Consider the following 27,520-nt stretch of genomic DNA (forward strand, 5'->3'; position numbering starts at 1 on the left):
CTGTATTGCAAGTAGCTTTGCATACTGGTTGGGTTTTGAGAGTCCCAAGTGATCGCTCGCATCGCAAGCTTACTTGTTCCCTTTGTTCAATTGTTCCTCTTTGAACTGAATAATGCAATTCACCTTTCTTCCTTGTGTTTACTTTTCGAAGGGAATTCATATTTTAAAAAAAGTTTTTAAAAAATTTTATTAGTACTAATAAATATTTTTTTGCCAAAAACTTTACAAGATTATTTATAAATAATTTCAATTAATTTAATTTTGTATTACTATAATGATAAATTGCAAATATTGCAAACAAGTAATTCACTTTTCGCCCTTTAAATTTATTAATATACTGTATTGGTACTAGTAAAGCTTTTTAAAAACTTTGCAAATATCAGGTTACCCACAGTTATAACCTGTTTTCATTTATACCGCAAAAGGATTAGTTCTTCAGCGAATTACTTTTTTCAAAGTTGAAAGATACATCGCATTGCCTCCAGGTAAAATGTAAACAACAGCATAAACAAAATCTTCCCTCTTGCACGACTTGAGTATTCTTTGGCTTTCATGTCGATGTTGCGTAACCCAACCGCCGCTCTGTATTGCATTAAAGAGACCATAATCTAAGCAACATTAACCAGTTCTGATAAAGACAAAACCTTCCGCTAGCTCACCTTTTCGTAACACAGCGAACTTCTTCAATGCTCATCTTCAATTCTTCAATTCTTAAGCCCACAGATATGTTTAGTTCAGCCCTAAACAACGCTCACCAATACGTAAATTTAACATAGACTCTTGACCTATCGCGTTTCCCAAACACATAGGTTTAGTTCAGATATCTCAGTGCTCATACAATACTCACAGTGTTTATTTACTACCCCCCCCCCCCCTGGAGTGTATTTCCCTTCCACAGAGGGGGGAATTAGAATCGTGCGCGACGTGCGCGACATAAGCGCAAACATGCGGTGCCCATCCAAAGGAATGTCGTGTGCCAGCATAAACCGATGACGTCACATTTGTGACGTCATCGCTTAAAAATAAAACTTCATTTCAATGTTCCATATTGTTTATTACCGCTCACAGAAATAAAAAAAGTCCACATTAAATCACCTTACTCAAGATTCAAGAGTATTTAACAGTTACCAATCCTGATCTGAGTACCTTGAGAGTGTTCAGTGATTAAAAAATTCAGCCAAATTTCACACTAGCGACATAACAACTATATAGACATAACGTTCGACACGCCATTATGAATGTCATTATGCTTGCAGTGTGAACATCCTGACAATGAAAACAGCAATATCAGAACATGAACATAATCACATAAGGGAAAAAATCATTTTTCCTGATCATGTCTTTATGTCAATGTGAACATTACTAAACACGAGCGATTATTTTGTTGTCACTGAACCAGGCCTTACTACCTTGTACCTTGCATGACATGCTAGTCATTCTCAGGATTTGCATTCTGTGAGGTTGAAACTGGCCAACACGTTAAGCAATAGAGCACTTTTTCTATGTTTACATAGCCTCATCTAAACACAACGCAGGTTCGGAGAACTCGAGACTGTATCTTGAGTTTGCATAACTGTCGAGAATTCTCCCAACCCCAACCCCCTAGTGTTTAGATGAGGCAATGTAAACACGGAAAAAGTACTCTGTTGCTAAGCTGCTATAAAATATTTCTCAAGAATACGTGCAAATCTAAAACGTCACAACCGTGTTTACATACTCTCACCTAAACACTCCTAGCTACTCCTATCGACCAATGAGAGCACGTGTAGTATCTCAGTTATTTAATAATACCGACTTATACATATGGGTGAACAGAGCCCAAGGTTACAATGTGATCACGGAAACCAGGGGTGCTTTCCATTATGCCAAACCGAATGGTCACATTTTCCGATTAAACCGGGTCAACCAATAGGAATGGCTCTTACCATGTTTAGTCCTTTTCCGAATTCCCTAATTAGGGCAAAGAACCGGTTTGTCAAAAATGGAACGGTAAATTTCGGTCGGAATATTCCGACTGAAATAAGTGGACCACCTCCAGAGGTGATCCTGAATATTCCGGTCAGAAGAAACCGAAACGGACCTATCCATTTGAATTCCGACCGAAATTTCTGAAATCTTTGGCATAATGGAAAGCATCCCAGGACCACCCAGACAACTAAAACCAATCAGATGGCAGAACTGAAACAATAGATTTTCCAACATTTTCGAATCGAACCAATCAAAGGTCCGGTACAAAGCAGTGAAATATCATCCTGTTTGTTGATGCTTACGCAACAACGGTGCCGCCCAATAAACTGTCAAGCTCAAACTGTTAGTAGTTTTGCATGCTTGCAGGTTTAACCCTTTGAATACCAAACTTTCGCCAAAAAATACCGTTTTTAACCGTTTAGTCAGGTTTTATAAGCTGCCATGACGCTAAATAAGCCTAAGTTTTGCTAAGAAAGCTTTTTTTGCTATTGGAGAGATTTTTCGAGGATTAGGTACAAAATTGAGCAAAATTTCAATTCCCGGCATGCGCATAAGCCAAAATTTGGACACTGGCCACCTTTTGCATTGTATGTTCTTTCTGGCTGCGTGAAAAGTTGGATGTTAATTACGGGCGAAGCCTAGAAATGGACCTTGATCAATCATAGGCGTAGTGGACCATTTTACCACCGTTTTTGCATCAAAACTGATAACGTTTTTCAATTTGCGACGTCGGAATGTCGTCGATATCTAAACCTGACCATTGTGCGGAAAGGCCTAGCCTAGTACTACCATCTACTTATCAAGAATGTCTGATGACATTTAAATTGATGACGTCACAAGTGGTATAAAGAGCACGACCATTAATTACGCATATATGCGTAGTTGGTATTTAAAGGGTAAAGAATTATATGCTGCACTTTCTATGGGGTCGTTGGTTGGTTTACACAATACATGAAAAGAAAAGCTGCGTGAGGGTAGCACTCGTAAATATATATTGCCAGCAGATTGAGTGGTACAGGGTTTGAATAGTGTCACGGCTGGTTAAAAGAAACTCTTCAAATAGTCTCTTGAGTAGTTTTGCATGGGCACAACAGGTTCGAAATGTACAAATTGGAAAGGGATTATTTTTGATGTAACTGAAAGGAGCTGAAAGCAAACTTCAAGCAAGAGAATTGAAAAGTTAACCTGACACAGAAATGGACTTGTAACCTGAATTCTTTGTTCGAAATATGTCCAATTTTTCCATCCAGGGGAGTTTCCTATATGCGCCATCGTCTTTTGTTTTTGTCTGAGTGATTTTACACGCTGAGGCTTTAATAGTGCAACGTGGAAAAAATTCATTTAAATTTGCAATGAAGATGTCATTTCAATACACTGATAACCCAGAAACTCAAACTCCGATGTGTACAGCTGCTGAGACAGTGAACGCAATAGTTTTACTGAGAACTGCGTGGTGGATTTCATGGTCGGTTGCATTAATGACAACCCAAAGATGTGTTAATTCAGCATGTGTCTTTCCCAAGAAAAGGGCTCAAAGATGGCCACCCAATCTGGAGTTCAGGACACAAACCAATAAGTCATTGTGTGCCATAGAGTACTCAACAAAAAATTATTAAAAGATTAAGGCATCATCAACCCCCCCCTCCCTACCCCCCACCACCCACTGCTTCCCTAATGCCACTGGCTTTCCTGCTGCCCCCTCCTTCCCCACCAAAAAAATCACAATGCTACCAAAATTATCATAAGCACCAATTTTGTATTCAAGAAATACATCCTAATGACTGTTTTATAACTGTTTGCCATCCTGGATCAAATTTCTCATAATTACAGGGCAAATCAAGCCCAGTCTTCCATAGGAAGCCCTCGTAGTACTGTGCCTTAGGGTATAGGAGAGGTCAAGAAAGATCGACTGTATTTACACGCACAGGGAGTAGAGGACTCTTATTTGACAATATTTTATCTCCAGCTAAATGCACCGTACGTGCAATTACAGCACGAAGCCAGAGAAAAGTAAAGTAATTGTACTTGGTTTATCATCACCTAAAGGCTAACACAGTGATTTTGTTTATTAAAATTGTTCCCAGAGTTCTCGTTGGTACAAGAACTTTTTTTTCAAACTACCTTGACTATTGACTTTTAGCCTGAAACTGTTCACGCTTAAGATGATAACAAACCAAGCAAGTAGTCGTTAACTATCTAATAGTATGTCTATGTATCCTAAATGTTCTCTTCCATATTTTGCTATCATATCCTGAATGAATTGTAGCTTAAGCTTTTTCACACACCTGTAAAAAAATAAAAATAAAATACACCACCCTCAAATATGGGCAAAAATACAATAAATAATTAGAAGACCTAGATTTGCTTGGAAGGGTACAGTAATTTTTACTGCAGATTTCCAGGTAAAGGAAAGGAAAACTTTAAAAAAGCTTAAGAGCCAGTGCCCATAACTATGGACCAAACAACGGCACAAGTCGAAAAATCGATTTTGCTCATTTTTTGTCCATAGATTGGCCCTAGCTAGTAAACAAACGGACCATAGTTAGTTTCTGCTAATATAGCTTTTTTGGGGAGAAATTTGCGAAGAACGATTTTTTTCCGATTGGGCTCAAAATCCACTTCCGGTTTTGCTGAATTTTCCGAATATTTGATTGCTTCGCGCTCCGCAGAACAGCTACTTGAGAATCTTTCAATGGTTTTTACATTCAGCTCAGGTCTTCATGATATGACTGAGCGAAAAATAAAATAAATCGAGGTTTCCTTTGAGCCCGAAACGAGATCGAACAGAAACGCAAAATACTACGATGTGTTGCAAACGAATTATAGCACTAAAATATCGCCATATTTTTCTATGGGCTACAACTTTAAATGCCATAAAAACACTTTCTACGGGTTAACTGTACACCCACCTGTTTGAAAATCAAAAAATATCTCTGGGCAAATAGTTTTAATTCGCCCGCCTGGGCCTGTGCTTCTCATAAATTTTTCCCTGAACCGCCGTGAGAATGTAAACAATTGCGTGACGCTGGCGGTCACCCTGAATACATAATTCGTTTCCAACAAACCGCGGATGGCTATCTTAGAACATTTGGGAGAAAAAAGAAAAACATAATGGACCACTTTTAACTTTAATATTTCGAAAGTCATCGCTTTGGAAATTTCGTTAATTAAAAACGCCAATTAAAAGCAATTTACTTGGAGTTCGGGTGTTACTGCTATGTCGTTTTAGGCTGTCGTTCTTTCTTTGATCATTTTAATTACAAGAACGAGTTTTAGAAAGAAAATTGTTCTAAGTTCATTTGTTAAGCGTGATGACAAGTTGATATTGTTGGTTTGTAGTCTTACGTGATCTGAAGGAACGTTACAGTGATTAAATTTGTATTTGTTGATTTCGACGGATCAATTTTCGGTTAAACCTTTTTATATGTACCAGCACATTTAGTGCCTTTTCTCCTGCTAAAGAGTCAGAAAAAGTAAAGTAAACAAATCCTAAAAGTTTAAATCATATATAAGAGGCATCGACAGTGCGAGTGTCTCGGTAAGCTGTTAATTTGAACAATTACTGTGCTGGACGGATTGCCTTCCAGGTTACGCACGTACTAGACATATGGTTCATTGTGCGCGAATGTTTCTGTTTCAAACAACTGAAATGTTCAATGCCTTTTTTCTTTTTTTCTTCAGTCTTAAAACTTAAGGTTAGAGTTAGGTTAAACCCTAAACTGTTTTGGCGGCCAACCTATTTTTGGCTAATTCTTTAATCAAATTATATATATATATTTCATTGAAATTCGCTCTTCTGTGACCGACTTCCGCGAACAAAACAAGATGGGTGTTCGCTGTTCATTTAAGACTACAATCCTGGTCAAAAGTGTTGGGACAGTTACGGCAGATGTCTTCACAGGCAGCCTCTCTTAAGACCAAAACCGCGCCAGCCCGCATACCCCTCTCCCCCCTGTCAATGTTGATAAAAATCTTGAAGGAAAAAAAAATCCTTGATAATAGCTTCAGAATAGCCACGTTTTAAGAATTGTTCGCCTCCTAGAACAGTATTGTCGAACTAAAGAGACGATAAGATAGATATTCGCGTCTTATTCCAATAATAGCGATTTTTTAGCAATCGCGTTTGGTTCCAACACAACTATCTAACCACTTTCTATTGTCCCTTTTTCCTTTTTTCCCACATCCGATCTAGTCTTCAGAATAGCTTCATTTTCATGCAACTTTGCTAGGGGGGAGGGGGGTCAATTGTACTTGCTTCTATTCATCTTTTGTTCTAAAACGTTAAGGACGTAGTTGAAATCGTGGGTTTTAGCGCGCAAAAAGAGGAGGTGTCCCAACAACTTATGGCCAGGATTGTAGGTTTACACTAGAGGAAATTGTTCCGGATTCGTGATGAATCCGGAACGTTTTCGTGCCAGATTGATTTTGCCGTTTACACAAAAGTGGACGAATCCGAAATAAAAACTCCCCGGTTTGGTCGTGTCTCCGGAGATTTTGAATCCGGAATTTAAAGTGGAAACTTTGAATCCGAAAACTTTTGAATCCGGAGAGTTTTGTCGTGTAAACGATTTTCTCTCGAATCCGGATATTTTTCCGCCTGTGATCTTTTGAGTTTGCGGTGGAACGGAAATAGCGGATTACATGATCCAGTCGTAGTCGAGTCGTAGGCACATTGATGGCCATTTGATGGCGGTCGCTGGGTGATTACCTCGTGCTGTTTCAAGTGTAAGTAATCACTTTTATAATGGGTCATGCCATACTCCTCAGAAACCCAATTTATACTTTACTGCGCAGATGACGACGATGGCACGATCGAAAACCTCGACGGTTCTAGATATTAATTAAAGACCAGAATAAATACCTGGAGGGACCTGACATGATGGATAACAGTACCGTGGTCAGCGAGTTGAAAGAAAGCTTCAGACTGTCTCAACCTACCCCTAGCCTTATTTTCGGAGGCATTTTGTTTCTCGTCGTCGAGGCAACAAACTGCTTGTTAACCATTCCATCATGAATGTTCCCGGAGTTATCGTCGTGTATAAACGGTTAAGAATCCGAATATCCTTTCACTGTAAACCCCTACTAATCCGAATACTCTAAAATTGATGAATCCAGGAACTTTTACGAATCCAAAAAAACTCCTTTAGTGTAAACCTAGTCCTAGATCGACCACTGTAATGTTTACATGATTTGTCTACCAGTGTTATGATCTGCAAATTTCAGTTAATTGATCAAACAACCAAAGTAGAAAAGATGGATTTTTTTTCCCAGTATGATTGAAACTTAAACGTAATTTCTTCCTCGACTAATTCAATTCAAGAAATTCCAGGTTTTCTAGCTGAGTTTGAGCATATTGTGTAGGTACAAATTTTCTACACAGCTAGAAGAGCTGAGATGCCGTCACGCAGTTAGTAGTTTATAGAAATTATGGTGTTTCCACTTGACTTTATTTGTCAGCAATTCAATTGCCATAAACCATAGAGGACTGGTTAAGTGTATCTCTAAAACTGCCAGTGTATTGTAAGTTATCAGTGAAATCAATAAAACAAACAAGTGTTAAAATCATTTCCCGGAGTACTGTAGTAACGTTCTTTATCAGGGATGTGGGTGTTGCAATGCAAATGAAAAAACATATATATTTATACTAACTTAAACAACAACAAAAAAACCATTTTCCATTATTTTATCCACACAACGTTTCAAAAATTGCTTTCATCGGATTGCTGGAAACGAATATTTTACTCGAGAGTGGCTCTCCGCGTAACGCAATTGTTTACATTCCAATGGCGGATTTTGGGCAAAATCTACGAGAAACACAGGCCAAGGCGGGCGACTTAAAACCATTTGCCCAGAGATATTTTTTGATATCCTAACAGGTGGGTGTATATTTAACCCATAGAAAGTGTTTTTATGGTATTTAAAGTTATAGCCCATAGAAAAATATGGCGATGTTTTCATTCAATAATTCTCTTGTGACATACTGTAAAATTTTGCGTGTCAGTTTTATCTCTTTTCGGGCTCAAAACTAACTTTGATTTATTTTATTTCTCGCTCAGTCACACTACGAAGACCTGAACTGAATATAAAATCCATTGAAAGATTCTCAAGTAGCTGTTCTGCGGAGCGCGAAGCAATCAAATATTCGGAAAATTCAGCAAAACCGGAAGTAGATTTTGAGTCCAATCGGGTCGAAATCATTTTTGGCGTATTTCTACCAAAGAAAGCTGTATTAGCAGAAACTAACTATGGTCCGTTTCTATTCTTACTAGGACCTATCTATGGACAAAATACAAGCGAAATCGATTTTTCGACTTGTGCCACTGATAGGCGATTTAGGTCCATTTTTATAGGCATTCACTCTTAAGAATTCATGTTCCCAAGCTCATCTACAGCATTCATAGATGATATTTTGCCAACATTTTGAAAATTAAAGATTACAAATAGAATTTTTCTTTGAATTGATTAGATTTCTATTCACAAACACTGTTACTAATGTAGTAGTTTGTGCTTTGTTTGCACCCTTTTAAACACTACCTGCCATTAAAGGCTTACCATTAAATTTTGGAAAAAAATAATGCTTACTCTGCATATAGAGAGCTGGCCTTGAACTTAAAGAAGTCAAGTGAAGGTGGGTGAGGCATATGCACGGTGAAGACATTTGGCAACACAACAAATTCATATCTGAGGGGAAAATGTCTGAAGTTAGCTTGCTACCATTTTCTACTAAAACAACAAAAAGATTACAGAGTAATCATGATTACTAATGTAAAACACTGTTGACCAAGACTGTTTTCATCAACAAACTAAAACTGATTTTTTTTTTCTTGTCACTTCATGACAGACGTCACCAGTCTCATCAGGCTGGTGGCCAAAGCCCTGCCAGAGTGCTCATAACCCTGCACTGGTGGATTTGTGACAAATGTGTTTAGCTGCAGAAGATCTTACAATAATGAAAGGGTGTATTTGCAAAAATTATTATTATAATATAGGTGTTACGTCTGAAGACCTGTCCCAAGAGGCTATTTCCAAGATGCGTCTTGCCTCTGTGTGAAAATGAGCCTTTTTGTAAAACTATTCATATGAAAATGTGTTTCATCTGTGCCATTATTTTCATGCATATCAAAATCATGGATTTTTCATATGAAAAGTTTGCACAACAAATCGCTTTGAAAAAGAGGTAACAGGTAACTCAGATTTGGCCAATTTCTTTGGTGAAAGTTAAGTAAACTGAAAACAAAAAAAATTCAAAAACGAAATACATTATTATCTGATCACCCACTATTACACACAACTTGCTTTTGCAATTCACAAGTTAAAAGGACCCAGGGGATTAAAAAAAGGAAATGAATACGCACACGGTGGTGTCAAACTCAGCTCATGACTGACGTTTTACAAATCAGGAAGAAAAAAAGTGAGGCTAATGAACTCATGAGCCAAGCAATGAATTTTTCTATTATCTTTTTGCAATAATGTCTGTGTAGATGTAATCAGCTGTAACTAACCCTTGAGCTTGTAATTCCATGATGTGAGTCACTTTATTCCATCCAAAACCCACAAAACGTCTGTCATATCTGCTGACATTACTTCGTACAACCACATAAGGTTCAAAGTCTTCTTCCCATTGTATCTGTAATAAAGGATTCACACACCGTACATGTACTTTAGCCAATATATCAATACAAGCACTAAGTGTAAAGTGCATTGTCATGCATTGAATGAGTTTAGCAAAAATAACATTGCCAATTTTGAGCCTCTTTTTTAAGGCAGTTTGAAATTTCCTCCATTAGATTCTTCTATTCTTTTTTACTTTTTACTCTGCGAAAAAAATTTACATCAAGACCTCAATTTTCTCAAAATTGGTGGTCTTACTAAGTGAATTTTATAAAGGTAATTATAGAAATAGAAAACAACAGCACTATGTTTTCAGAGCTTGATTTAGTTTTCCATCAGGCTCTGAAAACAGTTTTCTTTATTCCTGAATAAATCTGAAAACAATTCTCAATGCATGATAAAGATTGTAATGTACAAATTGGTCAAACTACACGTACTTACGTAATGTATTCTGATTATTCATTTTAAGAAATTATGTTTGTTTGTTCAGTTAGAAAATTGCAAGTAAAAAACATGACTGGTTTACCCTGAAGTACGTACAGTGTAAGGTGTAGTAGCTGTTCTCCACTTTGCATAGTTAGTTGGAGCGTGGCCCTTAATCCACACACGTTGCCTGAAATTGAACGTGGACTTCAGTCAAAGTAAGGGTAAGCTATTTAATAGTGGCATTGCACTGGCCTACGTATCAACATTGAACAACACTAATTTGATCCTCTTTGTGGTGTGGTAAGGTAGTCTGTGGTAAGTCTGTGGTTAAAAAAAAAAAGAGCCTTGACTACCCCTTCTCTTCTGGCCAGCACTCATGTTTGGTTCCCTCTTAGACTAGGAGTATTTCTACACCCCACAAGATGGGATGATACAAAGTTACCCCCACCCTCCCCCCACCCCCCTGCATTACATTTGCTGGTACACATCTTTACACCTGGTTGGAGAGAGGGACTGCGAGAGTTAAGTGTCTTACCCAAGAACACAACACAATGTCCCCGAACAGGGATGGAATGTACACTTCTCCATCCAGTGACCGGCTCACTAACATTAGGCCAATATTCCTGTCTCTCTTTGAGATGTGATACTTGAAAAAAATTGCTTTTCTTTGCGAGATGTTTGCACATAAAGGGTGCATGTAAGCATGAGTACTCACTTGAGTCTAGTCAGATAGATAGAACATACACTGGAAGGCAGAAAGGCAGACTATGAGGCACCAACAGTTTACCACAAGGGCAAGGCACAAGGCACATATTTTGTACCGCTGACTGGTATCAAACACTATTACGAATTTGTTCTATCTGATCCTTTGTTTTTAAGAATCACATCAACCAGCCAAGAATAAACAGTTGAATGATACATGGATGATTTCAATTTTTTCAAATAACTTCTCTTCCTACCCAAATGAAAATATAGAACCCAGATCCCAAAGTGATAACAGCTGTGCTTTGGTCTTGGGAAAAGAGAGTTTGTAGTTAAGTGTCTCAAATGCTGGAACGACAAAAGCCTGAAAACAGAAGAAAATTATGTGTCATATCTAACTTTAACTGGACTGAATGGTTACAGATTTCAATTGAATTCATATGAAACAACTGTTCAAGAGGTATGTTTTTTTCAGAATTTTCAAAAGAGGAGTTACTCTGTAATGCTGAACTTTCAGTAGCTGTTTGTTCATTTCCTTGCCAAAGTTTGATGCATCATCTCCTTCTCCAGGTATTTGGTATTATCATTATGATAGCAGCCAAAGTTTGAAAATGCAGAACAAGCCAAATTAAGTATTTTTCATGGAATTCCTCATTTTGTTGCAGTAATCTTGAGCACTGCAGAAGGGTCCCTCTACACTTAACTTACCTTTTTGTTCATGTTTGAAGCTGTTTTCAGTGATTTCCTGTAGAAAAGAAAATCACAGCTTGTTGAAGTCACATCACTTCCCCATAGTCAATAGAAGTGTATTGGAAACATCCATTTTTTCAGAGGAGGTAAGAAGAAAATTGTCCATAAGATCAATTTATTAATCCTAAATGCAATGAAGTCTGAGTTTTATAGTCCTGGATTAAGGGGGAATTGGATTAACACTGCACTCTCAAACCAGTGTAAAACAAAGACTAAATTGTTCACAGAAACTGCATTTAGAACTGGGATCAAAAAAGAAGCTAAATGCTATAAGGTGAAGACCACAGGGTTAGGGTTAGAGTTAGGGTTTGGAAAAAAGTTCATTAAAACTCAACCCCAGATGTTTTAATTTCTGTTTCAATTACAAAGTCAGGAAGTTTCTTCAAACTAAACAAATAACATACTAGCCACTTATGCCTAAATAACACTATGTAAGAGGCTTGAAGTGAAAATGTTGGTGGCATTTTTTATGAATGACATCATGACATGACCTTAAGTACAAGAGATGTCCTTCAGGTAACAGGACAGATTTTCTTGGATCAAAAACTGAACTGAAAGAATTAGTGGCCTTAAAATGAGAAAAATGCAAGGAGAATGAAGCAAGCCATGGTGCCAAGTGGCACTTTCAATATGCCTCTTGCTCCACATTTCAGCAGTGCCCATGAGGTGATAATAAAAGCTGCAAAGAGAACCATCTGTGCTATCCTATGCTTTGTTGATATCACAGATGAAGAGCTTTTCTGGACAGTTGTCAGAGCTGAAGGACTGATAACCTCCTGCCCATTGACCCACCAATCAGAGAACCTACAGGATCCAGGCACTTGCACCCACAGCCACTTTCTGCATGGACAGTTGGGAGGTCAATTTGGGCCAGATGCAGTGAAGAGTACAGGTAGAGATAAACCAACAATATATACTACTCCCTGAAAGGGTCAGTCATTACTTTCTGACATTCATTCCTACCTTAAAGAGTCATATGCTCTAGGAGCTGGTACAAAGTCAATGTCATCCAGAAACACAAATGGCGTGTGTACATTCTCCAAAGCAATGTTTCTCAAGTAATTTACAGGATAAAATTGCTGAGGAAAAAATGTTTAGCTGGTAAGTTCGAGTACATGCATCATCACCACCATCACTTGCAAGTTTTTTCTATAAACTATAATTGTAACTTTTTCTTACTACTTTCTCAAGATCGGCCAGTCAAAAAGCCAATGATACACAAAAAAGTCATCAATTTGGGAACTTGTGGCAGAGCAAAGAGTGGTATTAAATGAAGTGGCCCTAAGTATTACTTACTCCTTCTTTAAAGACAACGTGATATCCAACATTTTTTCTTCTTGCTAATTCTTTAGAGCTGTGCACATAGCTCAGGAACTGTTGAGCTTCACTGTCAGACATGTACAGAGCCAAACTAATGGGACCTGCGACACCAGAACCATAGGACACAAATGGTAGTGATCACAACAACTTCACAGAGTATGCCTTCTCATCCAATGCACAAAATAAAAACAGATTCCCCTAGGGGGAGGTGTTATAAAGAAGACTTGTTGCGGATTTTTACCTTTCCAGTGAAGGCAGATCGTTTCAAGAATCTGAAGCCTGGCCATTGACATCTGCACTACAAGTGTGACATCAAAGGGTTCAACTACCTGCCAAAACACAGTTAAAATGAACTTAGTATTTAAGCTTACAACTGAACACCATTAAGCAACATGTCATTTTATAGCCAAATATCATGATCAGTTAACTAAAAAGCGGTTACCAAGTACTTTGCTTAAAATCTTGATGTGTACAAGGTGAATCCCTGAATGAGAAAATTAAAACAGTCCTGTTTAAAGTCAGTCCTTTTTTGATAGCGTAAGAAATTTATTACAAGGAAAGTAGTACAAATAAATAAATGTAGTTACGACTACATGATATTCACTATATCTAAATCCATTCTTTGCTGAGCCCTAAGCAAATTTAAAATAACCCCAATTTTTAACCAGTCATGATCAGCATACGACAGGAAAAAGGTTTGCCTGAAATGTCAGCCATCTGTTACAGTTTCAGGAGAAGTAAATATTAAGTAACATTTTACAGGGCACATTGTTTAATCAAAGACAAATTTTTCTTTCTCTTGTCCATCAACATTATTTTAAGGACAAACATGGAAATGCTAGTAACATTAGTAATGCACAGGAAATGGTGTTGAATTGGCCATATGCTCAGAAGATAATTATATGAAAAATGTGGCAAGACTAGCCTTGAACTATCAACCACAAGGAAAGAGGAAAGTTGGACAGTCAAGGAACAACTGGAAGCAGTCCATGAAAGAGTGGGCTACTCCTGGGTGAGAGCTAAAGCATTAGCAAAGAACTGCATGCATTACAGGGTACTGGTGGATGCCCTATACGTTCCCCTGAGGGTGATAAGGATCAATGATGAAAAGGATTAGTTCTCTGCATGCTTATTTGTCACATAATCGGCACCATGACATGGATGCCCAATAATTACAGTTACAACTTTTTGTAATTGGACACCTGTAATTGGATACCTACAACCTTCACACAGCAATAACACATGCATTAATGGATCCCTTCCCAATGGTTTCCTACAGTTGTTTGAACTTATCGAAAGCACTACTGACTTTCTAGCTCAAAAGAAGTTCTCAAAAGACTCATTACAACTTCACGATGCTTTAAGTGTGTCTTTCTGAAATGGCTTAAACTGCTGGATGTTGTGGCCTTTTGTCTGCGATGTGTGAATGAACTCAAAGTAATCACTGCAAACATTTTATGGATTTGGCTTCTTCACGATGTATGTAGCTTAAGAGATTATTTCTTTATGACTACAGATTATATTGAGAGCTTTAAAAAGAGATCTTGAATTACATGTAGCTGTTTTGATCACAGGACGCCAGAATTAGAATTGTTTTTGCGACTGGCAGCCATTATTATTTTATGCGCAACCATGTTCCAATGCATTAGGACTATTTTTCAACATGTGGTGAATGCCCAGGTCACTTAATGGTTTAAAATTTTCCTCTGACCACTACTGTTTAATTGGAGGCCTTCTACAAGCTCTTAAAAGAGATTTAGTCAAGGATTCTTTTCTTTTACAAGCCAATTGAGTGTTTAAGATATGAGCCGCCGCCAAGTTTTATTCAATGCATCTGATCCCCCAGAATACAATTTAAACAAGTTATTTGATGACTTTTTCTTTCTTTGCCCAATAAAGAAACTCAGGGGGCTCTATTTTCCTCCACGTAACCATGATTTAACCTCCTGCGTAAGTGGAAATTTACGACAATCACGATGTGTGACTTGCTTACAAATTGTGTGAATGATGCTATGAATTTAAAATCAATAGAACAGACATTATCGTAGTCCCTTGGGTTTTATTTCTTCTCTGTTGATAAAAGAAAAATATCTCAATTACATCAAAGAGTTTGCACTCCTCCAAAACATGCTGTGTTGTCGGCAGGACATCGTTATGAATAAGTGATAAGTAAGAACAATAGCGAGAATGTACGAATACTCAATGACCCCAGAATTTGAGGAACACACTTTAAGTGACATGAAGTTGTCACGTTTTTTAATTTCGAAATTTGTTATAAATTCAGTGGAGTACAATTCAGGGCGTTATTATGCTCATAATTTCAAATTGGCCTTGCAATTTCTGCTCATCCAATTTTGAAATTACTTACCCAATTACTCCCTGAATTGTCCTGCATCCAGTTCAATTAGTATTACTAATAATTTCCTAAATCTGTATGTTAACCTGCGGTGTTGAAACCATTTTCAATTCAGACTTTACATTTTTGGTTTCTGGATAAATCATTTTTATGACAACCAAATTGTTTAAGTGACTTTATCATATGGCTAGCTCTGTGAGCGGGCAAAATGAATCAAATCCTGCACTGTGATTGGCTACCCCAGTGGGCAAGATGGAGCTATCTTGCCCACTTGGAACTACCCACTGTGTCCTGGAAGAAAAATTTCCCCGAAAGCCATATAATAAATCCTTTATTGACCAAGCTTGTTAGGTCAAGATGGCTTGATATTGGCCTCATTCTTTTTATTGCGAGTTTATGGACCTCAACTCAAGCTCGGTCCATAAACACGCAAAAAAAGAACTTGGCCAATCCAGCCATCTTTTGACCTCACACTTGGTCAATAACCCATACGTATTCAAACATCCTTACATGTATACAAATCACATTCCCCATGTCCTGTCCAAAAAAAATTAATGACATCACTAACAGGCTAAAAGCATTATTATACTGGTAATTTATTTTCTCTTGCATTCAGAGTAACCTATCCTGAGATGAGAATGCCTACTTACTTGTGAAAATTCATAATCCAGATAGTATAGATGAGTTCTGTACATCAAATCCCTTTCTTGTCTAAACTCAAAGCAAGCATCTTCATTGTCCATCTTACCTGCACTCTGGAAACAAACACTGCCCTGTCATACAATACGCCCACTATTTTACTAGAGATACAACATTTGAGAAGAGCAACTAAAGATAACTAAGTTACACTTAAGACAAGAACAACTATCAAAGGGAGCTGATTTCAAGCTATCTTTTGGCAATTCTTGCCAGGCAGTTTACGCTCAAGTTGTCAGTGACATCTCACCTACATAGCAAAAGATCAACACCGACCAACTCTAAATCTTTTACTGCCACTTTAAAGGCACGAAAAAATTTCCACTGAAATGGAAAACTCTGTAGAATAGTTTAATACTTTTATTCAAATTGACTTGTACCTTCTCTGTTGGCTGCTGTTTGATTGGGTTTCCCTCCGTATTTTCACTTATCTTGTTATTACTCTCATCACAAGGGAATATCCACCACCTGAAACAATATTGCTCATGTTGATTTTCTCACAAGTTACGTCAACATTAATAATTGTCTTTTATTCTTAATCTAGGCTATCAAATGACTTAGCCCAACATGCATGAGCCTCCTTGTAGCTCAGCAGTCAAAGCATCTGATCACTGTGCAGAAGGTCATCGGCTTAACTTCCGCTGGGGGGTCAGACTTTTTCCCCTGCCTTGTGGGTCTCAGAAAATTTGGATAGAATCAGGAAATCTTGCAATCCTTTGGGACAAGTCTTAAAGTGCCATTTGTAAGTGTTTCCTTCTGTCTCAGAGTCCAAAATCATTCAAGTCTCAGTCTTGGATTTTAAACCAATGATCTTGACATTCAAGCGAGTCTTGGATTTTACCATTTGTCCTCCATGGCCACTGAATTAATTTTACGCCTCCCTGAGTTTTCCCCTCCTCCACACAGGATGATCTGACATTGATGACTACATCACTTACAACACAGCTGGACAATCAAATATGAACCTACAAAATGACTTAACTCAGACCAGATTGATATGTCAAAGACCAGTAAAATCCACAACATTTTCAAGGCTTTTTTCATGAGATTTTCATGGTCAAAATTAAGGCCATTTTCATGGTTTTGTTACCATGGTAAAAGCATTACAAAGCCATGATAATCCTTTGAAAACTTCCATTTTTGTGTACTAGACCATGAAATACTCATTAAAAAAAGCCATTAAATTTTAAATGGTAGAAAGTTGTTTGTTTTTTTTCAAATAGGTTTTAAATGGTGTTGAAAACACCACGAATTCAACACCAGACTTTACATGATGTTTACTGCATCTTTGATGGGTTGAAAAATTTATGGCCCATGAACATTCTGTGAATCTGCAAGTTTTCATTGGCCATGAAAAAAATCTTCATGAGTAGATCATATTTGGATGTCCACCTTTTATGGGGTAGATGAAGCCACATGATCACCACTTTTAAGTCTCCCTGTTCGTTACTAGTATGTACAGTTAGAGTATGTAAAGTATGTGGTGGCTAGAGAATATGATTGAGTGTAGAAGGTCATGGCTTAGACCCCTTCCAGGGCACAGATGTTTTTCTTTAGCTTTCCAATGAAGTTTTCTCACAACAAAACAAGTTTTGACAAACTAAATGCTTGTTTGAAGAAATACCAGAGTTTTATCTGAAAGTAATAGTGTTGTGATCAACAATCATCTTAAGTAACAAGTATGCTTACAACTGCTGTACAGTACAGCCCAAAAATAATGCACGCGCAAGAAGTGGCGCAAGAAGTTCTTGCACAGCAAGAACACACAAGCCGCTGCAAGAAGTAAAAATGTTGTGTTTTTGCAGTTTACCCACGAGAAGCCGCAAGAAGTTGCTGGACTGCAGAAGCAAAAAGAAGTTCTTGCACATGCATTATCTTTGGGCTGTACTGTAGTTGTACAATGTAACAGAGTAACAGTGTACAATGCAATCTTACTCACTGTTAGGCAAGTGAAACAATAAAGAATGTTGTAAGTTACCTTAAGAAGTTGCCATCATATTCCAGGAAAGTCAAGTACAGGTTCCTAAAAAACTCCTCATATTTGTTCTTCACTAGCTGCTTCTTGGGTGAGTTCCAGTGAATAACCTGCCAGTTGTTAACAGTCAAAGATTGACCTTCCAGCATATAAAAATAATCATGACTGGCACTGGACTAGCATGTTGGTATGGTGGACTCATGTTGGTCCAGGTTTGAACTGGCAACATAACAAGATGTCAGCAGTAACTAGTGACATGGACTAGAACATACACCACTCTGGAGAGTAACAATCCTTCTATAGGAAAAAAACAAATATAGTGTCTTGCCCTTTCAATCCAGAGTACACAACTACATGTATTACTAATTAGGCCACTATATATGCCTCAATTGTTGTTGTTGTTGTTGTTGTTGTTGTTGTTGGAGAGATAAAGGAAAACTGACTGGTGTATAACCTACACTGTTGTCTATTGTAAACAAACATGTTACCTTTAATTCAGAAACATCCTTGTAACAGGTCTACAAATTAAAGAGAAACAAGTTACCTTTGATTAGAAAGTAATTGACTGTTTGCTGATTTATTTACAAACATCACACAGAATGTCATTGAATGAACAATTACCGGTATTTAAATGGGTTACAGAACACCTACCGCACTGCGAGTATTGTCCCCAAGTTGAACATTCCATGTACAAGGTAGTGTCAATACCAGATGGGGATGACTCTTTATCACTGCATTAAATATGTCCTTGAAAATAATAATGCATCAATATAAATTACTTTAACATCCTATGAAAAAAAATTGAATAGTTTATTTTTTCCCCTCATTTTAAGATCTTGACAGTAATATAAACTAAATGCAATTTTTAAGACAGCATTACTGACAGGGAGAAAATATGTCTTGCATTGGGTGGAGTCAATTAGCCATGAAGCCCAAAATGAGCAGAGCTTGAAAAGCCCCCGTCCACTTGTCTGGAACAAGAATATTTTCCTCTCAGGGAAGTAACTTTCTCTGCTCACTTGCCCCACAAGCAAGAGCCCAGCCAAGCTGACTAAATTTTAGACAATGATATTAAAACAACACGTAAATTTTAGGCACATGGGTAATTAAGTGTTTAGATGATGCTTGACGAAAATTATAAATTATAGCGTTGTTTTGTTGACTGCACGAGGAGAGTTTACAGTTAAGAAATGATTACCTAGCTAGCGTATGATCAAAACCTGCCTGATCAATTTCTTCCTGTAACTAAGAAAATGTCAATAGCCATGTTTGGCACAAAAACGCTGTGTTTATTGTTATGTTAATTCACAAGAATTTTCCAATTTCATTGTATAAAACCAAACTTGACATAAATGTATCAAAGCTACATGTACATAGAAACTGTATGCGAAAAGAAGCCGTAAAAAATGTGTGCCACATAATAGGTTACAGTAACAGTTGTCTAAACTGTGCAAATGGCAAAAAGTAAAAGATTAGGTCATAGGAGCAACTGTTATTTGTAAAGTTCTGAACTTTGAAGCTTTTGTACACCCATTTCAGTGCTGAGATGCCAATTTTAATTTTTCAACCAATCACAGGCAGCAAAAGGGAGAAAGCATTACCATGTTATAATACTGTCTCTCTCGCAAGCAAAACTATGGGAGGATTGTGAACGATCTACTCACTTTTAAAGTATACATTGTAAAAGGAAGGTCATAGAATGCTTTTATTTTATTCAGCACCTTGCCATTATAGAAAAAAAGTTTAAACAGAACAATAGAAAGGCAAAATAATATGATTCCTCTGCACTGGAAGATGAAAAGTAGCAATTAACTTAATGTTTGCCACGTATTCTGCATTGCTTTTAATAGCCTTTAGTAAACTTGATGCTAACTCTCACATAATTATTGTATAGGACACTTAGATGCTACATGTAGTAATACTCACTTGTTCCCCACCCAATTTTTGAAAAAAAAAAAAGACAAAAAATAGATGCAAATCTTAACGGTTATATGCTAAGAAGTACAGATGAGATGGCTTACCTGATCTGCTAGAGAGGTGGATAGCATGTTCATAAGTTCTTTCTCAGCAGTTAGTCTCCACAGACTAGTCCACTTAGTCTGACGCAACTTGTACAGATCTAGTAGGATTACACCTGTGTTGAACCCTCGTCCCTGGATCAGAATCATGAGATCTTACATTGATATGAGGCCCGCATGCACAAGGCAATAAGTATGGGTTATTGACCAATTGTGAGGTCAAGATGGCTGGATATTGACCAAGTTCTTTTATTTGCGTGTTTATGGACTGAGACGGAGTCAAGGTCCATAAACTCCCAAAAAAAGAACGAGGCCAATATCCAGCCATCTTGGCCGCACAAGCTTGGTCAATAAAGGATTTATTATAATTATGGCTTTCAGGGTAATTTTTCTTGCGGGACATGGTGGGTAGTCCCAGGCGGGCAAGATAGCTCCATCTTGCCCGCTCGGGTAGCCAATCACAGCACTGGATTTGATTCATCTTGCCCGCTCACGGAGCTAGCCATATAACAATTATAATTATTTACCACATTTGGTAAACAGGAATCAAATAAAATATTGTTGCTGACCCATGAGTAACAGGTACATTTCTTGAAAAAAAATTTCAAACATTAAAATCGCAGACATTTTATTTTGGATGCTTAATTTTCCAACACTTTTTATCTCATTTCAGACAAATTTCTTTATTGAAACATACCTGAAGTAACTATCTTATCTGTAAATAAGATAGTTTTTCTGCACCGTCAAGGTTTTACAAATACCAGTTGAAAAAATAAAACAAATTCTACAAGCGATACATACATGTATCTCAAGCACTGTCTCAAATAGAGTTCCCTCCCCAAAGTAAACTAAGAGTTTTGGAGCTACTTAAAAATTTTATGCTGTACTGTAACATATGATTAAAATTTTGGATGCTTAAAAATTTGGACAGTCTTGTTTTCGGGCACTTTTTTTGTCTGAAATCAAACTCATCCTAAAATGTTTTTCAAGTAAATTACTCAGGAAACTATAGATAGATAACTATGGCTGTGAACAGTGTATTTGAGGAGATCTTTTTACGCACAAGGTAGAATTATGAAAGAAGATGCTGCAATGCAAGCATTGGACAAACTCACCAGAGCAGGCCAGGGTCTATGGTTTTTCCACAGTTTACCAAGATACCAGTCACTCTGGTTTTCAACAAGACCAATTGCCTGATTAAACAACAGAAATGAACCACAAATAACATGTATAAGTAGAATTCTTCTAAGTATACTAATGCAAATGCTGCAATCTGATTGGCTGAGCTATCATACACTATCAGCCAGTGTGCACATACAGTAATGATGACATATTCTCAGGTCTCCAATGTTTTGGTAGAAGATTTAGAAACATTACCTGATAATTCAGTTTCTAGAAAAACTACAGAAAGGAAATCTTGAGCTTATACTCTTATTGAAATAAAATGAAACCTGAGTAACCCTGAGTGAAATGGATACTGTAAGTCAAAAAAGACTTTATATTTAATACATCATTATTACAAAAACAATATTATAGCTTCCACTTGGCACGAAAATATGCTTGGATATTTGTCCATGGACATTATCTGTTCCGAGCAGCAAACAACTTTCCAAGAGCATAGCTTGAGGAATACTGTGAGCTTTGAGGGATAGATAATGTCCAAGGACTAATATTCAAGATTATAATCCACCAAAGTTTTTCACTCGCACATGATTGGTCTAAGCAATCTGGAATATACCCCAGCTAAAACTGTTTTCAGAACAGCAGCAGGGCTCAACACTAACGGTAGCCAACTAGCCATAGACTAGCAGAAATTTAGTTTTGGCTAGTAGGTTTTCGATTTCCACTAGCCACTTTGGCTAGTCAACAAAATGAAAATGTCTGAACTAGTTTCTGTCTTCTTCCAGGAAGACAAACACAAAATTTACACTTTTCTTGGAAAAAAAGGTCAGAATTTCATTGTGGACATATCAGGGCACTGGGCATGTGGAGTTCAGCATGTATGCAAATTTAAGTTTGTCTACTTTTCACTGGGTGGAACGTAAACTGGAACTTGAACATGTTAATTTTGTTGAAAGAAACATTTGACAAACAAGACAGGATTTTCTGAAAGCACACATCAATGCTCTTTTTTTTTTATGAAATTTTTTTCATGCACAAAATAGTGCGGAACTGTAAAGGGATCACATTTCATTTAGCATAACAATACATGGGTGATCTGTTGTTGTATGCATACTTACAAACTTACCACTACAGAAATAATTAGATGAGAAAGATGTATTTCCTTTGACATTTAACCCAGCCGTTTTTAGCAGTCAAATTTTGCCAACGACAGTTTACAGTATTGTTCAGATAGTTGTTTTGCTTTTGAAACATTTCTACGGCACCTGTCTGTGAAGAAGTCTCGACAGTTTTTACAGTGACATCTTGGGGGTCTCAATATTTTTCCAAGGAAGTCTCAGAGAAAAAACAGAGTCCTGAAAGTCTTTTTGGGAACTGGAACTTTTTTGAAACTAGTTTAAGTACAGTATAATTACCAACGTTATGTATTAAAGAGAGTTGCTTGTGTTGTGCTTTCAAGTTTTGCTAGTAAATCTGCTGTTATTGGACCTACCTGAAATTTTCACAACATGTTAATTTTGCGAATTGCTTGGCTAGTAAAAAAAGGTTTTGGCTAGTAACATCTAAGTTATCACTAGCCACTAGGCTAGTAAGTTGAAAAGTTAGTGTCGAGCCCTGCAGCAGTATTGCAAAAAATATTTAAAGGATAATAACCACAGTAGCCTCCACTTGACGCAAAAATATGCTCATATATTTGTCCATGGACATTATATGTTCCTCAAAGCTCACAGTTTTCCTTGAGCTACGCTCTCAAAGAACTGTTCGCTTCTCGAAACAGAAATTTCCACGGACAAATATGTGAGCATATGTTCGCGCCAAATGGAGGTAACTGTTTATATATTTTCACGCCAAAGGGAGGCGATTGTGTTTGTTATCCTTCAAATATTTGCACAACATGTGGGATGTTTTGAAAATATTGCCAGGGAATATCATTTGGATAATCCCCAATTTTAGCTGGGGCATATTCAGTCAAGTGATGCATATAGACCAGTTGCATCCAAGCAAAAATATTTGATGGATTATAATATCAGGTATCTCTCTTAAACTTGACTTCTCACTTAGGACTAATAACAGTCCTTACTTCAAATTACTAATTTTAAATAGAGCTGACCTTTTTTCCTGTAAGCTCATCAAAAATCCTCCACAGTTCAGCAATATCAGATGCAAATATAACATCAGTGTCAAGAACTACAACCTGGAAAAACATAAAACAGTGAGGAGCTTAAGCAACCATGACAGCAAATTAAAGCCAAGGAAGGTGATTAAACAATGATTTTATATTCAAAATATGAATCTCATGAGAATCTAGGTTCATTCAGTTTTGCACTGTCAGAGCTATCCCAAAACTGAGCTTAAGAGATTGGTCATTATGGTTCATTCTCTTTAGGACTATGCAGAATTTGGCAATTTCATTCTGTTGTTTTGTAGAGAACGGCAAAGAAATGTACTCAAGAATTATAACCCATGTGCACAGCCATTGTACAGCTCATTAAGTACATTAAGCTTTTTATTCAGTGATTTTCCTATTCCTGTTGCTATTGCCATTGTGGCTACTTAAACTCCTAATAATGGAGCTACATGTAGTCAAGAAGAATCCAGAATAAAAATAAAAAGAATGCAACCAAAGAGCTGTATCTGTGTCCAGGTGTCCATGGCCTAATGCTATAGCTAATGGTTTGTAAGTTTAAGTTTCGTTTCTTTCCCATATTTATAATTATTATAAAAATAATTGTGACTGTTCACAGGAAAACATACTTTAACGCTTATCCATTAAACGGCTAAAAACTAACAGATAACTAACGGATAGTTAACGGCCTTCAGAGCATTCTAATGCTTTGTGCTAACGTTCTAATGGCTAGCAAGTTTTGCCCAACAGCTCATTATAACATTCTAATGCTTTGTCCTAATGGTCTTACGGCTTAGTAATCCTGCCTAACGGCTCATGAAAACGATCGGCAATGGTTTAAACAGCTGAGAGAAAAATCTAACGGATAACCGTGAAAGTGCCTGAATGCTTGCACCTGATCTGCTTGAGCGTTAGCAATTGGCACCATGCATACTGTACAGACAAAGAACAGTTTTATAAATCGCTACAGGAAAAGGTCAATATCCCCACAAAAATTTAATGCCAATTACATTCATGGCCATGAAATGGAAACACTACTCAAAACAAGTGCTAAATTCGTTGAGACATGGGCCCACGGCACCGAATAAAGTCCTATGTTAGTAAGATGCTAGCAAGTGAAAAAGCTGAATCATGACTGGTAAGTTTTGTATCGGCATGAATTCCATAATCAATTCGTAACACAATGCGTTGCAACGTAATGTTTAATGCTGATGTTTTTACATTTGTTGCGACCTGACGTGACAAAGCTTGCTTCATTGATAAAGTGTTGGTTCTGATAGTCAAAGTCAACAGCGTGTCAAAATAGTCGTTAAAACATTACCCCGGAATTAAAAAGTTTTGAAACCAGTCTCTTGAATTACACTGTAAACAAATTAAACCAAATTTCACACTCAATGTGGATGACCCCAAAGTTCACTAAGAACGTTTTGTCATCTTCAGCGAAAGTCCTTAGTCGTGCATCCCAGCATATCAAAATAGTCATAAAAACATCTCGCCGCAATTGCTTTTTGGAATGAACTACTGTGTAAACATTCCGCTGGAATTAAAAAGTTTTGAGCCTACAGTAGTCTCTTGAATTACACTCTAAACAACTTAATGCAAATTTCATACTGAATGTGGATGACTCCAAAGTTCTACAAGCATTTTGTCATTTTCGGTGTCATTTGATTGATTCAGTCACATCATACTTTATCGGTGAACAGCACACAATTTTGTCAAATCTCAAGCTAGATTATTAAATGCATACAATAAACCCGGAATTAAGTCACTCATCTTATTCCCTCTTCAACTACATTGCTCACTTAGTCTCCGTAATGCAAGCAAGACTATCCCCGGCACTCGCTCGTCAACTCGCTTGCTTTAATACCCCACTAGATATCATGCATTTGCACTGTAGCTTACAAAGTTGATTTCAGGCCAAGACATAGCTCACGTCTTGCAATACACAGATTTCTTCACTTATAACCTTTGCCAGCCATTCCAACAGATAGCAAACAGTTAAATTACTGTTTAACGGATGCTAATTTTTTCTAACAGCTCTGCAGCGATGGGCTTTCCGTTCTAACGGTATGATGCTAATGGCTAATGGATACAGGCTAACAGCTAACGCTTGCACTTTCTCCTCTAATGTTTTGACTTTTACTGCTAACGGTTAGGTTAACCTAAACACCTCTAACGTTTACAAGAAAATTTTCTAACAGGAAACTAACAGATGGTTAACAGTTTCGCCAGTCTAACAGATAAGCATTAAAGTATGTTTTCCCGAGAATGGTCACAATTATTGTTCCAAGCACTTTTCTTTTTTTGTGTGTGTGTGTGAGAAATAAATTTCTCTTGGTTCCATGTATGCATTCCCTTGAGTCCTATCTATATGCCAAATCTCTCTCGGTGCCGATGAAATTTCACACTTCCACCCTTGACTCACAAAACCTCAGACTTTTCAGGACTATTTTGTGAATTTCAGCTTTCCTTTATTGCATCTGATCTTTCATGCAGTATAACTCCTGAGCCTAGTCCTAAGCTCTCTTTCACCTAAATGTACGTATGACTAACCATATACAAGTATCCTGCTCACCTTGTCCAAAGATTGTGGAAGTGCTTCTGTTAAAACTAGCTTCATTAAACCAAAGATTCCAGAGTAATGTTTATTTGGTATCCAAGACACTTTGTCCTGCAAGGTTAATTAAAGCATGCATGTTACTTGTAACATAATTTTTATTGCTAAAAACACATACAAACATCAAAAATATTAATAAAAGACAATCTTGGCTGAAAAGCAGGTTAAATTCCAAAGTAAACCTAATGCCACAATCACTTTCTTGAACTGATCCTGGGGTTTTAAGTCGATATATCTCTAAAGGCTGCAGCACACTAGCCGATTTTTTTGTTGTAGAACTGCGAATTTTTTGTTGGTGTCAAATTGGGTTAAAATTTGTCGGGCCATCAGTGTGTCACACACTGGCCGATTTTTTTGTCGTGACTAACCGCATTGATGCTTGGGACCGAGTCATCCAAAATCAAGATGGCACCTATTCCACTCACGTGACTCTCATGACATTTCCTAATTGGTTGAGGTGTGTGTGAGCCCTGATAAATTGTCTTGGTCCACTGCACACTAGCCGACAAAGCCCGACAAGACATTTTGAGATCTAGCACTGTCAGATATCACCCGACAAGCCCCCGATCTTGTCGCAGACTTGTCTGAATTCACCACACACCAGCCGACAAGTGAAGATTTTTTGTCGGCAGACAGAAAATCGGCTAGTGTGCGGCGGCCTAAAGTGTTTTTAATATAAAAAGTCTGGTTTTCAATTTAAATTAACCGAGCGTTGCCATGTTTACTTTTTCATGGTAATTTATGACATATGCTAGCTTATTTAGCAGCTTAGTGCATAGCTTGATACGAAACAAGTCTTGCATTCCATTTGCATCCCAATAAAGGAACTAAAAACTTCTGGGGGTGGTCAACCATGTCTTGGATGGGAGGGGGTCAAAATTTTATGACAGTACATATTCATCCTGAATATCAATTATATATGGTAAATTCTCAGTATTAAATAACTTAATGAGCTTTGAACAGAAAGAGCACTAGAGGTATACTACAATATCAACTTGAGTGTATACTTGCTGACCAATTAAAGTTTTGTTGAGGAGACCAAAGTTTGCAACAATACAAACCACATCTGATTCTCAAGTGGCCATATCTTTATTCTCCCAGAATTCCCTAGTTACATCACATACTATGTCTTGAGATACTACAGAAAGCAGTTGTTACAGCATTTGAATTCAGTAACATTACAATCATAATGTTCACAGCTTACATGACAGGTACATGTAACATATATCAAATAAATTTATTGACTACAGCAGTGGGATTTATAATAAATCTCTTATTAGATGTTTTGGTGTGTAGTATCGCTGTATATTTTTACTCTTTGTTTGTATTTTGACTCAACCTACGGGCTTGTCAAAATACAGCACAACTCCTAAAAATATAGAGCGATACTACATACCAAAACACCTAATAAGCGATTTATTATAAATCCCACTGCTGTAGTCAATAAATTTATTAGTGAAAGAGGAGAGTGTGACAGTTTTGCGTGCGCGCACTGACCTGTCTGGCAAACACGTTTTCTACTGTACAAATAACAGTACTGTGCAATATCGCTGTACATTTGTACTGTTATTTGGGTGGGTATTAGCTGCAGTTGGGTAATAAAATGATCTACATGTATTCTATAGATGAAACATAATTAAGGAAAACTGGGCTGAGTGTCTAACCTTGACAGTTTCAGTGCTGTAAAAACTTGTGTCAACTGAAAAAAGACAAAAATTAGATTATTATCAATCAAACTGCAAAAGATAACATGGATTGTTATATTTTTTACATAACCTTTAAAGTACCATTGAATCTGCATCTTATGTTTTAAGAAGTTTTCATAAAGCAAATA

The 27,520-nt window shown here is 37.3% G+C and overlaps 1 protein-coding gene across 2 annotated transcripts in view; it reads right to left on the reverse strand.

Annotated features, from left to right (window-relative positions):
• Nucleotides 1–1,033: 1,033 nt before the first annotated feature.
• Nucleotides 1,034–27,520, reverse strand: part of LOC110053380 (xylosyl- and glucuronyltransferase LARGE1-like) — a 34,574-nt gene continuing 8,087 nt past the window's right edge. Inside the window, exons 5-23 of one of the 2 annotated variants that reach the window (XM_089289552.1) lie at nt 27,351–27,385; nt 25,645–25,740; nt 23,055–23,138; nt 20,938–21,015; nt 19,826–19,957; nt 18,456–18,551; nt 18,293–18,322; nt 17,808–17,914; nt 16,210–16,297; nt 15,784–15,888; nt 13,019–13,106; nt 12,754–12,878; nt 12,421–12,536; nt 11,416–11,452; nt 10,965–11,071; nt 10,120–10,192; nt 9,471–9,595; nt 8,551–8,649; nt 1,034–4,253 (exon numbers count right to left, since the gene is read on the reverse strand). In XM_089289552.1, coding sequence (XP_089145678.1) covers nt 4,157–4,253; nt 8,551–8,649; nt 9,471–9,595; nt 10,120–10,192; nt 10,965–11,071; nt 11,416–11,452; nt 12,421–12,536; nt 12,754–12,878; nt 13,019–13,106; nt 15,784–15,888; nt 16,210–16,297; nt 17,808–17,914; nt 18,293–18,322; nt 18,456–18,551; nt 19,826–19,957; nt 20,938–21,015; nt 23,055–23,138; nt 25,645–25,740; nt 27,351–27,385 — 1,718 coding nt within the window. In that variant the 3' untranslated portion in view covers nt 1,034–4,156. The remainder of the gene's footprint in view (nt 4,254–8,550; nt 8,650–9,470; nt 9,596–10,119; nt 10,193–10,964; nt 11,072–11,415; nt 11,453–12,420; nt 12,537–12,753; nt 12,879–13,018; nt 13,107–15,783; nt 15,889–16,209; nt 16,298–17,807; nt 17,915–18,292; nt 18,323–18,455; nt 18,552–19,825; nt 19,958–20,937; nt 21,016–23,054; nt 23,139–25,644; nt 25,741–27,350; nt 27,386–27,520) is intronic. The other variant, XM_089289553.1, reaches the window with a different exon arrangement.

This window comes from Orbicella faveolata, unplaced genomic scaffold (genome assembly GCF_042242905.1).
Source record: "Orbicella faveolata isolate gen_17 unplaced genomic scaffold, um_ofav_v1 contig_2, whole genome shotgun sequence".
Lineage (NCBI taxonomy): Eukaryota > Metazoa > Cnidaria > Anthozoa > Scleractinia > Merulinidae > Orbicella > Orbicella faveolata.